Below are 16,612 nucleotides of genomic sequence, written 5' to 3'. Positions count from 1 at the left end.
AGCTACAACAACAGCAGCAACAACAACAATAACAGCAATAGCAACAGCATAGGCAATAACAGCATCGAGAGCTACTGCCAAACAGATGAAATCCAATAATGTTGACTCGAGAATAGAGTAGGAAAACAAGTTGCGGAATATGTGAGAAATTTCTAGCGATGCAAGATTGCTTTTCAAGAAATATTTCCTAAATTTGTGAATATATACATATAAAAGATTGACTGACTGGTAATAATACTAAATTTTCTATCTATTTAACACATCTATCAAAAGTTTAAAATCTGGGAAAATATTTATGACATAAGAAAATACTTAAATTTTAATAGTCCATACATTTTTGTAGTTTATCCAACAAAATGACATACACTTGTCTTCTTGTATATATATTTTAACGAATGTATATAAATCGTAAATTTATAAAACATAATTATTATTTATATTTATATTTAAAGATTAATTATTCTTAATCAGAATTTGAAAATTGAAAACTCTGCATTAAGTTCTTAGCTTGACAAACTCAAATTGCTTGGGTCATCTGTCAAAATCAGATGCAATTGTCTTTCTTATTAAAAAATATTTAAGAAAATGTTTATAAAATTATAAAATATATATAAATTAGAATTATCATTATTATTTAATAGTTAAAAGTTTAACTTGTTCTTTAACTATAATTTAACTTGCCAATAAAAGTTACCTTTTTATGAGCAGCTAAATTCCATCGACTGTCTTAGTTATTATCTACTTACAATTCCATCAACTATTTTTTGTAATCAGCTTTATTTTAGGCAGACATGACTGTACACGCCTCAATCGCATAAAAATGTCTGTACGCCGACAATTTGTCTCGTTAACGATTGGCGCGCAAAAACAAAAAATAAATAAAACATGTTGTTGATTGTTTTTGCAAGTGTTTTCTGATATCACTTGCGCCGTTATCAAATTACTCACAATTTACTCAATGATACCAGGAACGAAGGCATTGTAAAAGCTCTTCAAATCCATTGATAAGTACACCGCAAATCGCAAAAACTATTAATTAAGTAGAATGCTAAAAGCATAGTCTGTAAGTGAAATAAAACAAATATTAAACGAGTGGAAAACACAGCATTGATAAGAAGGCTTTGAAATTGAATGAACCGACTTCAGTTTGTGTATTGTAATTAAGGAAACTGCAGTCAAGACAAGATGCTCAAACAGAAATTACAGCTGGGAGTTGGGAGAAGTCTCCCTAACTTCGGTAGACGAAGGCCTAAGCAACATAATCGCCAAAACGTGCGGCAATTACATGAAACTGTGGAAATTGAATGCCAAACAGCACAGCTGCTTGGCGAAATTCAATTAACAGCGTGGAAGGGGGGAGTGAAGCGAGAGACACGTGCCGGGCTATAAAAACAACAAACTACTCAAGTGAAGAGCCCACTCAGCACTGTCGATTGGATCTACGAGATGGCCAGCTTAACGTGTCTAGTTCCGTTCGCTTTGCTTTCCGTTGCTGCATGCATTCATCAGGCGCACGCGTGGAGCACTCAAGAGGAGACGGTTGAAGAGGAGTCAGAGCAGCAGGAGGAACTCGATGCACAGCGCTGGCAGCTGGGTTATGAGCAGTGGCAACGTCAATGTGTGACTCACGAGCGTTCAGCTGGGATCAGCACACGCATCGCTCGTGGAGAAGCCGCCGAGCCGGGACAATTTCCCCACCAAGTTGCATTATTGCTCCAGCTAAACAACGGCAGCTTGCGACAATGTGGCGGCACACTTATAACTCTGCAATTTGTGCTGACCGCAGGCCATTGTCTGACGAATGCGGCAGGTGGCAAGCTCTTTTTGGGTGCCACAACATATGCGAATGCCACGGCAGCAGAGGCAACATTCGAAGTGTCGCGCAGTAACTTTAATGTGTATCCAGGCTATCTGGGATTTGGGGGCTATCATGATCTGGCTTTGATACGTCTGCCACATGAAGTCACGCCCAGTGAGCGGGTGCAACCCATTGCGCTGGCTCGCCAGTTCATGCAACAGCCACTGTTGCAGGGTCAATTAGTCATCACATCGGGCTGGGGCGCCACGACAGACGACGAGCTGAATGCCACCGCACGCACACCGGATCAAGTCGATGGACTGCAATATGCGAGTGTCAAAGTGCTGGAGCAGCAGCGTTGCATTTGCCTCTTCCTGCCCGGTTTGGTCAATGCTCGGCGACACATTTGCACCGATGGCGAGGGCGGACGTGGCGCCTGTCAAGGGGATTCAGGGGGTCCGCTGGTGTATCGGTGGGGCAATGTCAGCTATTTGATAGGGATAACCTCGTTTGGCAGCGCCAACGGGTGCGAAGTGGATGCGCCCACCGTGTACACGAGGATAACTGCCTATTTGGAGTGGATTATGGATGAAGCGGGCATCGTCGACAGTCAACAGTCAACAGTCGACAGTCAACTAAATGCAATTAACGCCTAATTGTTGGCCATTAATTGCTTAACAATATAGCCAACGACCAGGAGCCAGAAACACGTCCTGCGAACGACAATAAAACCAATTAAAACGACACTCGCAATAAAACCGAATGCGAAACTCTCAACTTTTGCTTTCTCTTGTATTTTTCGGGGTTGCCCTTTTTATGGTCCCCAAATGGAAATTGTAGCTAATAAATAACAATAAACACAATGAAATCGAAATTGTAATCGATATGTTTGGGAAAAGACTATAAAAATGCCAAAAACAAAATAAAGAAAAAATGTCAATTAAATTTGTCGGAGAAGGGAAATTTGAGCTGGGCAATCGACTAATCGGCTTTAATTGAGCATTTTGAATAGGCGATTAACCGCAGTTTTGTGGCCAGTTTTTGTTGTGCCCACAGCAAAATCCACATCGACAATCGTCGCAATCACGCGGCGAGTGTTGATAAATACACAAATACCAAATGACCAAACAACTTTTTGCGGTCAGTTTTGCCGGTTCTCGAGTTCTCGGCGAGTTTAATAATAAATCAAATGCAACAACAAATACCAATAGCAATATCAATCGAAAATATTATTATAAATAATTATCAGTCTCATGATTGCGAAATCTGTCCAAGGAAGAGACGCCGCAAACAATGACAGTTGAAGGCCAATAATGCATTTACTTAGCACATAGATCTAGGTTGCGATTGTAAGTTGATCTTGGGAACCGAAACGGAACTGACAGCTCAATGTCTCCAATGATAAGATACACAGATAGAAGAAATATGAAAACTAAGACCATTTAATGCAACTTACTTTCAAGTATCGTATGGAGAGCAAAACAAACTATGCTCAACTTTATTTTCAATAATTCGCAAAGACTCGCAAGCCCCCAAATATCCTATCGGATTAACGAAAGTAAATAACATAAGCAGAAAAAAACGCACAAGTGTTTGTAAACAAAAACATAATTCGTTAAATTTAGAAACTCATAAGAAATAAATCAATTTGAAAGCTGATGGATTTCAATAAGATTGTCGCCGCAGCTGCGTGCCAAACTTACTCGTATCTCGTTTGATATCACCTTCGAGAAGTGTTCAAAACTGTTTCATTGATATGTGATAAGACTGTGGGCTGGAACGTTGACATTGTCTTGGACGCCGTGACCAGGCTAGTGACGTGTGCCAAGAGTCGACAGCTCTATCTTATCACACCTGTATTACGTCGGCAATGCAGTCCGTTTTTGGTATAAAAGAGCCGGCGTTCCGTTGGTAAAGCACACAGTTGACTACTAAACTAATCAACATGAAGTTCCTGATCATCCTTACCCTGGCCGTGGCCGCTTCGGCTTTCCCCGAGTCTGAGCTGGTGCACCGCGACCGTGTGATGCCTGTCCAGGACAGCATTGAGGGTCGCATCACCGGTGGATCTACCGCTTCCGTCGGCCAGTTCCCCTACCAGGTCGGTCTTTCCCTGCGTGTGAGCGCTCTCTCCTCTGCCTGGTGCGGTGGTTCTCTGATTGGCACCCAGTGGGTGTTGACCGCTGCTCACTGTACCGATGGGTAAGCATCGAAAACTAAACATCTAAACCCAAAAGTGTTTCTGTGTACTTACTTTCTTTCCCCAATTGTAGTATTTCGTCTGTGACAGTCTACTTGGGCGCTACCGTTCGTACCTCCCCCGAGGTTTCATCCACCGTTGCCTCTAGCCAAATCATCATCCACTCTGGCTGGAACAGCAGCACCCTGAAGAACGATATCTCCCTGATCAAGATCCCCGCCGTTGCCTACACCACCAAGATCCAGCCAGTTACCCTCCCCTCCGTTGCCTCCTCCTACTCCACCTATGCCGGTGAGACTGTCGTCGCCTCCGGCTGGGGCCGCACCAGCGACTCTTCTAGCAGCGTTGCCACCAACCTGCAGTATGTCGACTTGACCGTCATCACCAACACCGTCTGCGCTGCCACCTACGGCACCTCCATTGTCACCTCCTCCAACATCTGTGTGTCCACCACCAACGGTAAGTCCACCTGCAACGGTGACTCCGGTGGCCCATTGGTCCTTAAGAGCAACAACGTCCAGGTTGGTCTTACCTCTTTCGGTGCTGCTGCTGGTTGCCAGAAGGGCTACCCAGCTGCCTTCACCCGTACTACCAGCTACTTGGACTGGATCAAGTCCAACACTGGCATCTCCTACTAAAGACCAGGAACTTCTAACGCACATATAAAATAAAAAAGCTTCTAACGAAATTCGATCTGGTGTTTTACTTTTCTCAATACTGATCTCAAGAATTCTAAAATCAAGATTTCGTTCTTAGTACTAAAGCATATTAATCTAAAAAGCTGAAAACTAGTAGAACATTTGATAAAATACCAAGTTCTTATTAATGAGTGCCAAGACCACAAATCTTATCATAAGATTGAACAAGTAGGAAAACTCCAGCGCATAGTGAGATACTACTGCTATTATAATTTGATTAGCATTCAGTTATTTAGTAGTACTTATTAGTTTAACACTCTACTTACGAAATAGCTTTCCCCAACTCTAGCTGGGTTTGAATATAAAGCAAAATAATAGTTCACGACAGTTCTACCAAATGTAAGCAAAAATACTGACAGTAAGTTCGATTGATTTAAGGATATTGGCTTATTTTGTGTTTTAGATTTTGTTTTTAGTGCTTCGAATTTTCTAGATTGCTGTTCTTAGTTTTGACAATTGAGTCTTAAAGTAGCATTATTTTAATAACATCATATTTAAGCTGTGTTAAGCTGGAATTCTTTTCAGTGTACCTACACACCAAGCCAAACAAATGTGTTTCAATAGGCAAGAAAATGGCGTCGCGCACATCAAAAGTTTAAATTGACATTATTCGACAATTGCAAGTGTTTTAGCATGTAAATGAGGGAAGCGTAGAATGGGGAGAGGACAGAGGAAAAAGGAAAGATTGGCGGCAGCTGTCTCAAGCAGCGGCAACACATGCGCAACGCACATAAGTTTTCATTAAAATTCATTAAATTTACGCGGCGACGCAATAAAAGAAAACATCAACAACAAAAAAAAAAAAAAGAAAAGAAATCAACACAGAACACAGAAAAAGTTGTTAGCAAGTGAAAGTGGGCGTGGTTGGCTGACAATATGTCAACATTTAAATTATTACAACGCATTTAAATAATGGCAAAAGTTTTTTTGTTCTCCCCCTCAATTTTATGAGTGTTTTCAGTTTATATTATTTTTATTTTTTTTGCTTTTTTTAATTTACAGCAAAGTTTTGCATAGCCGAAATTTCCCTCGAATTTAAGATGACTTTGCAGCAGTGTAAAATTCATAAAAATCATAAGAATAAAAGCGAAATAAATATTCAAATTTTACAATCTCATGCAAGTGCACAAAAGGCGCGCACATGAATATGCAAAGAAAATGTTGTCCAACAATGAAGTGCTTGGCCGCACACTCACCATATTTGGTTTGGCTACTCGTTATATGGCATGGAATGAAATGGAAGGCACTCCAGACACACACATATGCTGCCGCTGCTGTTGTTGCTGTTGCTGCTGCTCTGGCTGCGGTTTGAATAGAAAGCATTTACTCAACGACGGCCAAAGACAAAAACTCGCAAAGTCAGTCAGTAAAAGCGGCAAAAGGCAGCAGCAGCTGAGCTTGAAAGTGGATGCGAAAGTGCACTCAGAAAAAACTCACAAAAAAACACAGTAAATATCCATTTTTTAAGCCAACTTTGAAGAATCATTTAGGTAGTCCAGCAGGCAGTCACACTTAAATGAGAAGTAAAGACAGTTTGGTTACCCATTGAGAACTACAATTTTCTAATGTTCGAGCTATTAATCATACTCACAAGTAAACCATCAATCAATAAGTAGTCTAATCAACTATAAAAATATGAATAATGAGTTATTAATTATAGAAATAATTTGAATTGTGTAAACAAAAGATAAAATATAATTTTACAGGCCACCAGCTGAAAGTCAACAAAATTCTCAATCAGAATAGTTAATCGAAAAACGCGTGCTAAAAATAATATTGCTGAGCAAATTTAGAAAACACTACAAACTTATCTAAGAGCACAAAAGTAAATAATTAACTTTTAATCAAAGCAAACGATGAGCAATCAGTCATAGTCAAAGTTTTCAATTGGTAAAGTATTTTTTATGAAATAGGCCACAACAAATAAAAGATTTTGTGACGAATTACTTGCGCTTTTTCTTCAAGTGTAATAACTTTAAATATCAAAATGCAGAGCGCTGCTAACTGAGTGCGGGACCGGCCAAGCTGATAAATGTTTGCATTGCGCAAATTTATGACAGCAGCAAAAAGTTGCACTCGTATTTTGTGGCTTAGATATGACAAAATATCGCACATATCCAAGAAGTTACAATACAACTGTGTGTGCACAGCATAGTTCTTTGTGTGTGTGTGTTTCTGTTTGTGTGTGTGAAAAGTTAGTTAAAATGTCAAAGCAGGCAACTTGACATGCATGTCGCTTTCTCTCTCGCTCTCTGCCTCTCTTTTTCTCTATCTCTCTTCTTAGTTGTCTCACTGTCTAAATGGGTTACTCATACGACGCGTGGGCTGGGAGCGTTTATTGCAAAAGTTTTTTATTTAAATTCCTCTTTGGCTAGTCACAAATTCAGTTGCAATTGCAATTTTGACAGTTTCCTGTTTGCAGTTCTGATTGAATTGCTTGCGCTTCTTTTGGTCTTCGCTTCGCTTCGTTTCGGTTTCTTCATGGCCCACAAAACTTGGTTCATTGAACACGTGCCATTTCGACATTTCTGGTGACATTTTGTGGCTATTGGGTTAGTTGGCAAGTCTCACATCGTATCTAACAAAATTCACAATTGTTTGTACAATTTTGCATTTATATTTATGCCTGCATTAAGCTCGTCACCTGTGGGAAAGGCATAAGGATTGGGGTCAGCAAAGTTGACCCAAAAATTTGTTTGAAATGCTGTAACCAATCAATTATTTAGCCAATTGCTTGCCAGCTAATAAAACCAATTTGGTTTCGATATGTATATGTAGTACTTGTCGTTCGGTGTATATAAAGTTGTTGCCGCACAGCAAAATCAATTAACAAAGAGGCAGCTCATCAATTATACGAGCACCAGTCTCTGCCACACACACACATACACACATGTTTGACTGCGTGTGTGTGGGCGAAAACTTTCTGACTGAAGAGTCAATGCAATGCTGACTAACAAATCGCAGTCGATTCAAAGCAATCAAGTTAATTAACGATTTTTGGATGGGCAACTAGTCGGCTACATAATTAATTAAGTTGAAACAGACACACACAAAAAAAAAGTCCCAGCTATCATGCTACACAAGTAAGAGTGAGATGAAAGTTGCAAGGACAGCAAATTATACACACTCACACTCACACACACTACTACGCATAAAAGTTACAAGTGGGTATTGGCTAATTGGCTGCAAAGGCTGGCAGGCAAAGGGATTATTTGTATCAAAGGAAATGCAAAAAGTTTGCATCCCCTTTTCGCAATGCCACTGCGCAGACATTAAGTCACAGAGTGTTTTAACACATCACCCAATAATAATGATTATGATAATGATATTGATGCGGCATGAGTGGCAACTTTAGGCAGACTGTTTGTCTGTCTTATCTATATACATATATAAAGCAACTCGACTCTTAGAAATCAAGCATTACGTTCGACTATGACGAGGCAAAACTATTGCCAGTAAGTTGATCAAGTTTGTAGTTTGCAGTTTTAGTCAACTTACAAAAGTCATTGCCATGACTTTTTGCCTGTGACACTTTGAGTGATGTCTGTGTAATTAGCTACCACACAATTAAGTATAAGCAGCAAAGAGAGAGAGAGAGAGGGAGAGAGAGAGAGAGCACTTACTCTCAAGTTCTATGTATATTTAACGGGCTGTCACTTGCGCTGACAGCCAACACAGAAAGTGTTTCTAGCAAAGTCCTCAGCCTGGCGAAACATACAAACACAAACACACACACACACACGCACACCCGCGTCACACACATGTGCTTAGAGTATCGTACACTTAATTCATTTAACTCAAACATTTTCATTTATTTATCGCATTATTCCGACTTTACCCCATTGCACAGCACTTTTTTTTCTCTTTCTTCTTTTTTTTGGGCTAATGACTTCCTGCTTTTGCCAACGCGCACAGCTTCCGGCTGAAACACTCGCACAAAGGCAGCACCACACATACACATACACATGTGTTTGTAAGTGAGTTGGAAACTAACTGACACCAACACACACTCAGGCTCATTGAATGTTTTTGGCATGTTGCCCGGCTCGACACCATTATTTCTGGTAACAAGATAATTGTATAATGAAATCCAAACAACACTTTGGCTTGACTTGTCTGCGGCGACGATGTCGACGATGACGATGGAAACTGCCTGGTTGGCTGACAGACAGACAAGCAGGCAGCCAGACAGATCCTGGCATCTCGACTCTCGACTCTTGGCACCCGAACTCACCCGAATCCATGACCATGTCCATGCCCACTTCAACTTCTACAACAATGACTTGACGGCAAACTTCGCCGCTTTTTCCCCAACAGTTCACACAAAAGACAAAGACTTTTGTTGATGGTTTCGGTATTTTCTTCTTTCTATTTTTTTGTTTTGCTTTGCTGCCGATTGAGTGGCAATACCTTTTGCCTTTGATGGGGTATACTCATATTGCTCGAGGCTTAAAGCTCATTCCAGGCCAGGCACCAGAATTAAAGGTCGAACAGCTCAAATTAAAAGGCGTCGAAGCTGAAACTCTGAGTACACAAACTAATGACAATTGCCTAGCAGATGTGTCAACTTTTCAAAACTAAATAATTCTTAACAATAGCGAATTTAATAGTGTCATAAAAGACTAAAATTGCCAACTAATACCGTTGCTTTGAGTATTTTTTTCTTCCTTACGATTCTGGTTTAATTTTTCTTTTTCTTCTCAAAAAAGTCTTGTCATTCTCTGATTCTTTTGTTTCTGTGTTTCGTGTTTTTGTTTTGTTTTGTTTTGCTTTGTTTTTGCTGGCATGCGACAATTGATTGACAGCAAAAGTTAATGGCTTAAGTGCTCAGACACAGGACTATATAATAATAAAGCAGAGTCATATATTTTAGCTTGGCATACGAGTGCGACTCGCTATATTGATAACTTGGCACAAGTTGCACAAAATAATTGAAACCTTTTCGTTATAAGTATTAAAAAGTTGCCACTGACAAGAGAGCGTATCAAGTAGAAAGCACACACACACACACACTCGAATACATATGCAAAGACACTCGGAGGCAATACCATTACACAGTCGAATGGCAGCCATCGCTCAAGAGAAAAAATAATACATGTTGCCTCTCAAATTCTCCCTCCTCTTGGCAGAGCACAAAATAAAGACATAAAGCAAACAAATGCCACGTCGAGGAAGAGAAATAGAATAGGGTAGAGCCAAGAGTAGAAGCGAAGAAGAGTGTAGAGTGTTGACGAAGGCAAGGGGGCAAACGGAGAGTAAGCAGCAGGTGGGATACCCAACTGTTTGGCTGACTGGCATTCGAGTAGCTTTTAGTGCGTTCAAGCAGAAAAATATATAGAAAACAATAAACCGAAATTACAACAAAAGCATCACACAAGCAGAGCAGCAAAAAACAAGCAAAATATTGGCAAACAAAATGTTCATAAGCCATAAAGCATTTTCCTACCAACCAACACACAACAGAAAAAAGGAAGAAAATGCTCACATACTATATTTGCATGCTAAAATTTGATGAGTAGTTATATTTCATTTTACGAGTGAGCCACTGCTGTTCATACTCGTATTCTGTTTTTGCTGTTGTTTTTAATAAAGTTGTAACAAAGGCTTTACATTTCAGAGACGTATAATGAAATGCTCGAGAAGTGCATTAAGCTGCTCTTTGATAATATTTAATATTACCTATTTGCATTGCACAAAAGACCCAGACAGTAGCAGACTGCAATTTCAGTAGCTCTTTCAGCATCTTCTGCATTCAACGAGAAACAAGGAAGTAAGCAAGCTATCGATACGCGCCCAGTGGCAATCATTTTGCATGCGCCAATAAGCTGAGACTGGGACACGTATTTGTCTCGCTATTCCTGGCAATCGATGCGAGTAAATCCCTCAATTTCGCCTAGACATGCCAAGGCGCTTCCCAAAATCCAATTGTCGACTAGACAAAAAAATAAAAAAAAAAATGGAATACAAAACAAGCAAAGGAAACCAGAAACAGAAAACCTCGAGCACAATAAAAATCGGCAGCCGAATGGCAGTCAACCTATTGAAAGGGATTTGTTTGTATGCTTGGTATTTTATATATTTTTATTTATATTCAAAAAAACCTTTTCATATGCAAAAAGTCAGCGCTATTTGCTTATTGATAGCAAACACAAAAAAAGAAATTCAACAAAAAGGGAAACTCAAATATTTGGGCTGACAGTCGCAGTGCCAAGGCATTGATATCTATGCGAAATATTACATAGTTTGATCCCGGCGCATAAAATTTAATGCCAGCCACTTGTGTTTGTCGTCTGTGACTCGGATTTGTGTCAAAAAAAAAATATATATACATATGTATATAAATATATTGGCAGTTATACAGAGCCGCTTTGCTGCCAAGAACCCAACAGCTGACAGCAGGGCGTATATGTAATGTGCCTCAAAGAGAAAAGCTGACTAAGGCTGGCAAGTGAAAATTGAAAGATCGTCAATCATAAATTCGAATTAATATGCGCAATATTTACATCGTCAACTTTAAAAGGATTTTAATAAAACGTTTTGCCACGTTTTTTAAATCTTGATAATATTGCATAAAAGTTTTGATTTTATTGTGCACTTCTTATGACCTTTAGAACTTTCACTATATATATGGGACATATGTTAGCTGCTAGTGGATTATATTGACAAGTGGAGCTAATGAAAATTGCGCTCAGGTAGGCGCTGCAAGTTCGACAAGCAGCTGTGCCAATAAAACTTTTTCAATACGGAATGCATTAAAAACCGAGTTGGAAATTGCGACACAAAGTTTTTGACCAGTTGTTGCAGGCAACTGCATGTCACAAGGCTTAACTCACACACACTTATGTTCACTGTGCACTGCAGTGCACAGTAGCTGTAGTTACTGCAGTGTGCGGGTCGTTAAGTGTGTGCGTAAATCATGTGCGGCAACAAATTGCTGTTGAAAAAGTTTTAAAAATGCATTTTACGCCAGTGAACATCTTGAGGCAAGGCGTCGGCAATATGTTTTTTTGTTTGGGTCTGGCACAACCTGAGAGAGAGTGCTCATCATCATTGTCGCAAGCAAACATCACGGGCAGCAGCAGCGGAAGGAACATTGATAAATGCATTACTCATACGACCCGTTGTAATGATTAATGAGACGACTGGCGTTGACAAGCAAGAAGGCGTCTAACAATTTTGAATTATAGCCGGAAATGGAACTAGCTATTCAAGTGGCAATGTGATAAGTCATCAAGGAATGCTCGGCCAGGTCAGCTGTGCCAGACAGTTGTCATTAATTTTGGTCAACAAGCTCAAAGCAGCTCAAACTGCCCGCTGACCACAGACAGGCCAACGAAAGAAGGCCAAACGACAAACAGCAGACGATAGACGACGGACGATAGTCGACGGTCATTTCACGATGACAATTTAACGCAACTGTGCAAAGTTTTCTATTTGACAACAACAATGGGCAACGACAGCAAATAAATGTAATGAAAAAGCAGCCAAAAAACATCCACAGCATGAGTGGAATGTTGTGTCCAGAGAGAAAGAGCGAGTGTAATCGATGCGGCTCACATTAGGTTGCCTTTCGAGTGGCAGGCTGAGCTGAGCTGCTCCTTGGTCCTTACAGCAGCATTTCGAGTGCGCCACTGCCTTGCTTTTCCTTACTTTCTCCTGCCCGCTCTCTCCCTCTCTCTGCCTCTCTCTGCCTCTCTCTCGCTCGTCTTGCTTTCTGTTTGCTGCTCTGCTCTTTTTATCGTGTGCTGCTTCGTTTATCATTTGTTGTTCACTTGTCGAAATTTTATTGCTGCAATCTTGTTTGTCGTCGTCAAAGGAGCTCGAGCTCGCTGCTGGGGGACACTTCGAATGCCCCACACACATACACACACATACGCACACACACACAATACATACTTGTAGCGCACACTTATATATCAACTTGAGCGGCAGACACAGAAGGCAAGGATACTTGAGCATGAACTGGACATTGTTGTTAGGTCTTCCATTGCTGCAGGATATGCGTCTAATAAGCGTGTATGTGCGTGTGACTGAATGAGCTGTAAGCGCATTACGTATACGTAATATAGAAAATGCTGGCTGGCAATTTAAAGTCCTGGACTGACATCACTTAAAGCTGCAATAATGAAGGCAAATAATTCAAGAAAATTAGTTTCTTTTGAGTCAAAAGCAAGTCGCAGAATGTTGAAGAACAAAAAGTACAGTAATTCATTGTAATCAGACAGAGGAAACGGCAAAAGGAAATTGTAAGGCGTAGCCATAAAATACGCGCAAAATGCGTAAATAGTCTTCATCAAAATGGGTTTAACAAGCCAACTAAGCTGCAAGTGTCTTAAAGCCAATCTCTAGATGATCATCAGCAAATGTGAGACAATGTCCTTTTGGTCGCCAACGATTTGAATTTAGGCAGCTCACGCACACAACCTGCTCGAACGCAATGTGCCCAGCATTTATGACCCAGAATGGATTCTGCTCTACAACTTACTTACATGTGTCAGCATCACAGGCAATGAATTGTTTTTATGTGCTAATGCTGCCAGCCATCGAGCTTCCAGCTTCGGGCCTTGAGATGTGTCGTCCCGTTTGATATGTTTGCATGCCCAGCACGTAAAGTGATTTGATTTCAATTTTCCAGATTCAACTGACCAGCGCCCCAGTGTCTAGTTTTATGTAATGACCTTGCAACATTTGGGACAACACATACTCCGCATACTAGGAATACGAGAATGTACGAGTATTTCTTAAGAGCATGATATGGCTAATCGCTACGGGAAAGTCCAAACACTTGACTCCGTGGCGAGTACACATAAATTTCATCAACGCACTCCAGCGATAATAAAGACCACAATCAATTATCATTACGGCGCATTTCACCTAATCGAATAATATGAGTTCATTCAATCTATGTAGTACTTCTTAATTTATTGACTCCTTTCTTAGGTTTTATGTGATTTCTTAAGATGTTTTTCCCAATCCACCAATGAATTGTTCAATTTCAGCTAAAAATATCAAATCTCGCCATAGCTAAAGTTCAATGGAGATAACGAAATCCATTCGCATTTAATACTAATATGTTCATTCGTTTATCAATTTCGATAAGAATTTCACGAATTTCTAAAATTAAAATGGACAATAATATCAAGGAATTTGCCTAAAGCGCTAAGTAATGTAATAGATAAACAACTAGATTATATTAGTTACCGATTTTAAATGCGCATAAACTAGTGCAAAGTCCGCATACATTAAAAGAAGTTGTTGATAATATTCAACAATATTAAACCTAAAAAGACAAAGTTTGGCTGAACTTAGAGCAACGAAAGCTTTGATGAAAATAATATGAAACTTTCGCAGTGCAAAATGAAGATAGTTTATCGATGAGTTGCAACTTTTACCAGCTGCCAAAAGTGGTAATACCCAATTCTGGAGAGGGTAAATTCACCATAATATTTCGTGGGAAACCCACTTCCATGAAACTGGTCATCAGTCGTCTAACGAACATTATGCAGTCAATTGCGATCATAAATAGCAATCAGTTCGTATCACTCAAGTGTCCACGTTCCGAGTTCAGCGGCACTCTCAGTTCTTGAGAGCACTTAATTGCTGCTGGCTTATCTTTCCAACAGTGCCTGATATGGATTTCATTCTGGTCATTACGTAGACTGTGATACTCAAGCGCCGGAAGGAGAATAGACGAAAAGGGATCGTTAGTACTTGGAAAACCAAAAGCTTCCATTGATAAACTCGAACTTTTAACTACTGATAAGGCCATTTTCGAAGTATATAAATTGTCAGAATGGTCAGTGGAAAATTATTCGTTATACGGCAAACGATCAACATGAAAGTGCTCGTAGTTCTTGCTCTGGCTATTGCCTCCGTGTCCGCTGGCGTCTTGCCACAGGGTGCCCCCGTGCATCCTCGTGACTTGCCCGCTGTCCCCTCCATCCAGGGTCGCATCACCAACGGATTGACTGCCTCGGCCGGTCAGTTCCCCTACCAGGTCGGACTTAGCTTCGGCAGCACCAGCGGCAGCTGGTGGTGCGGTGGTTCCATCATTGACAACACCTGGGTTCTGACTGCTGCTCACTGCACCAGCGGGTAAGCAGAAAAACATTACTCAATTTGCAATCATCATCCTCTTAACGCTTTAATATTTTGTGCAGTGCCTCCTCTGTGACCATCTACTACGGTGCCACCGTCCGCACTAGCGCCAAGCTCACTCAGACCGTTGCCAGCTCCAACTTCATTCAGCACGCCAGCTACAACTCCGTTGTGTTGAGAAACGATATCTCCCTGATCAAGACCCCATCCGTTGCCTTCACCTCGGACATCAACAAGGTTGCTTTGCCCGCTATTGCCAGCAGCTACTCCACCTATGCCGGTGAGAAGGCCATCGCCTCCGGCTGGGGCAAGACCTCCGACGCTGCCACCAGTGTTGCCAACACTCTGCAGTACGAGACCTTCGATGTTGTTTCCGTCGCCACCTGCCAGAGCACCTACGGCTCATTGATCGCCACCTCCAAGGTCATCTGCATTGCCACCCCCAACAAGACCTCCACCTGCAACGGTGACTCTGGTGGCCCATTGGTTCTGGCTTCCAGCAAGGTGCTCATCGGTGTCACCTCCTTCGTGTCCAGCGCTGGTTGCGAGTCTGGTGCCCCAGCTGGTTTCACCCGTGTGACCAGCTACTTGGACTGGATCTTGGAAAACTCTGGCGTTTCCAAGTAAATGCACTTCCAACGATATTCTTCAATAAACTCCACAAATAAATTGCACTATTCGAAAACATAAAATGTGTTTGCTTTGATTTTATTATCAATAAATAAACACAACCCAATTATGCTAAAAATTGAATTGTGAAAACATAAAACCTTTTGCTTATTGAACCGATACGAAAAGATAACCTTAATGAAAAATAAGTTTAAAGATAATATTTATAAGACCAAAAATATTATTTTGTATACTTCGATTCGTATTTTTAACTAAGCTTTAAGTTTTAAAATTTAATAATTATTTTATTTAGGAAATGCGTCTGGTCCCTTGATCATTTGTACAATGAAATCATCTTGTTTGTCCTAACCTTATTATAATTATATATTATATATAACAGCATATACAAATGAGTAACAGGCAGAAGGAGACATCGCCATAAAGTATATATATTCTTGGTTAGCATCAACAGCCGAGGCGATATAGTAATGTCCGTCTGTCCGTCCGTCTGTGTGAACACCTAGATATCGCAGACTAACAGAGATAGAGACTTGCGACAGCATTTGTTGTTTGCCTGCATTCATATTTATTATATTATGTAGTATAGATGTTATTCAAGAAATACTGATGTATAGGGAAAAACGCATACTTACTAGAAGTCTTAGTAGCTTTGGCTGGCAATGTGGTATATTTTGTACTATTTGATGTATTTTGAATGTAGTACTATATCAATATACCAAATATATATTCGGTATATTTTTAGTATTTTGTCCTATAAAATTTGGTATATTTTAAGAGTAATCCACACTGTTTTGGCTTTATTCGAAATTTGTAGCATGTATCTCAAACTCGAGCACACTCGAGTAGCTTTCTTACTTGTTTTTAAATTCCTCGCATGACTAAGATAAATTCGTGAACACGATTTGGCGATCTTCATCTATCTATTACTACACTTTTAGTGTTTGTATATAATAAGCAAAAAGAACGACAGGCTATGTAAATATTAAACCTTTAAAATCGTAATGTATACTTTTTCCTGTATTTATTGACGAACACATTTTCATCAATCTTGTGTCCTAATATTGACTATTGAAAATAACACTCATAAAAGTATGTTTCACATAAAGCAATTCGATTGAAATACTGCCTGATACGAAGCCAAAAAGTATGCTATTATTTTTATTGAGAATGTCTGCAATGTGCAAAAAC

At 40.2% G+C, this 16,612-nt stretch overlaps 3 protein-coding genes across 3 annotated transcripts; all 3 read left to right on the top strand.

The window, feature by feature from the left end:
- Nucleotides 1-1,039: 1,039 nt before the first annotated feature.
- Nucleotides 1,040-3,615, top strand: LOC132790823 (brachyurin). The gene has a single exon (XM_060799534.1). It carries the CDS (start codon nucleotides 1,447-1,449, stop codon nucleotides 2,452-2,454), a length of 1,008 nt encoding a protein of 335 aa, XP_060655517.1. The 5' UTR covers nucleotides 1,040-1,446; the 3' UTR covers nucleotides 2,455-3,615.
- A 96-nt stretch (nucleotides 3,616-3,711) lies between these two features.
- LOC132790825 (serine protease 1-like) lies at nucleotides 3,712-4,686 on the top strand. The gene is made up of 2 exons (XM_060799535.1): nucleotides 3,712-4,000; nucleotides 4,072-4,686. Exons 1-2 carry the CDS (start codon nucleotides 3,744-3,746, stop codon nucleotides 4,634-4,636), a joined length of 822 nt encoding a protein of 273 aa, XP_060655518.1. The 5' UTR covers nucleotides 3,712-3,743; the 3' UTR covers nucleotides 4,637-4,686.
- Nucleotides 4,687-14,497: 9,811 nt separating this feature from the next.
- On the top strand, nucleotides 14,498-15,486 carry LOC132791990 (serine protease 1-like). The gene is made up of 2 exons (XM_060801169.1): nucleotides 14,498-14,791; nucleotides 14,857-15,486. Exons 1-2 carry the CDS (start codon nucleotides 14,532-14,534, stop codon nucleotides 15,419-15,421), a joined length of 825 nt encoding a protein of 274 aa, XP_060657152.1. The 5' UTR covers nucleotides 14,498-14,531; the 3' UTR covers nucleotides 15,422-15,486.
- Nucleotides 15,487-16,612: the final 1,126 nt, after the last annotated feature.

This window comes from Drosophila nasuta, chromosome 3 (assembly GCF_023558535.2).
Source record: "Drosophila nasuta strain 15112-1781.00 chromosome 3, ASM2355853v1, whole genome shotgun sequence".
Classification (NCBI taxonomy): domain Eukaryota; kingdom Metazoa; phylum Arthropoda; class Insecta; order Diptera; family Drosophilidae; genus Drosophila; species Drosophila nasuta.
The sequence above is the reverse complement of the archived record's forward strand: the minus strand, read 5'-3'. Positions and strand labels throughout refer to the sequence as shown.

Excerpts from the sequence above, each read along its gene's own strand:
- LOC132790823 (XM_060799534.1), top strand. The coding sequence starts at position 1,447 with ATGGCCAGCTTAACGTGTCTAGTTCCGTTCGCTTTGCTTTCCGTTGCT.
- LOC132790825 (XM_060799535.1), top strand. The coding sequence starts at position 3,744 with ATGAAGTTCCTGATCATCCTTACCCTGGCCGTGGCCGCTTCGGCTTTC. Across the intron at positions 4,001-4,071 it reads GCTGCTCACTGTACCGATGG|TATTTCGTCTGTGACAGTCT; the intron begins GTAAGCATCGAA and ends CCCCAATTGTAG.
- LOC132791990 (XM_060801169.1), top strand. The coding sequence starts at position 14,532 with ATGAAAGTGCTCGTAGTTCTTGCTCTGGCTATTGCCTCCGTGTCCGCT. Across the intron at positions 14,792-14,856 it reads GCTGCTCACTGCACCAGCGG|TGCCTCCTCTGTGACCATCT; the intron begins GTAAGCAGAAAA and ends TATTTTGTGCAG.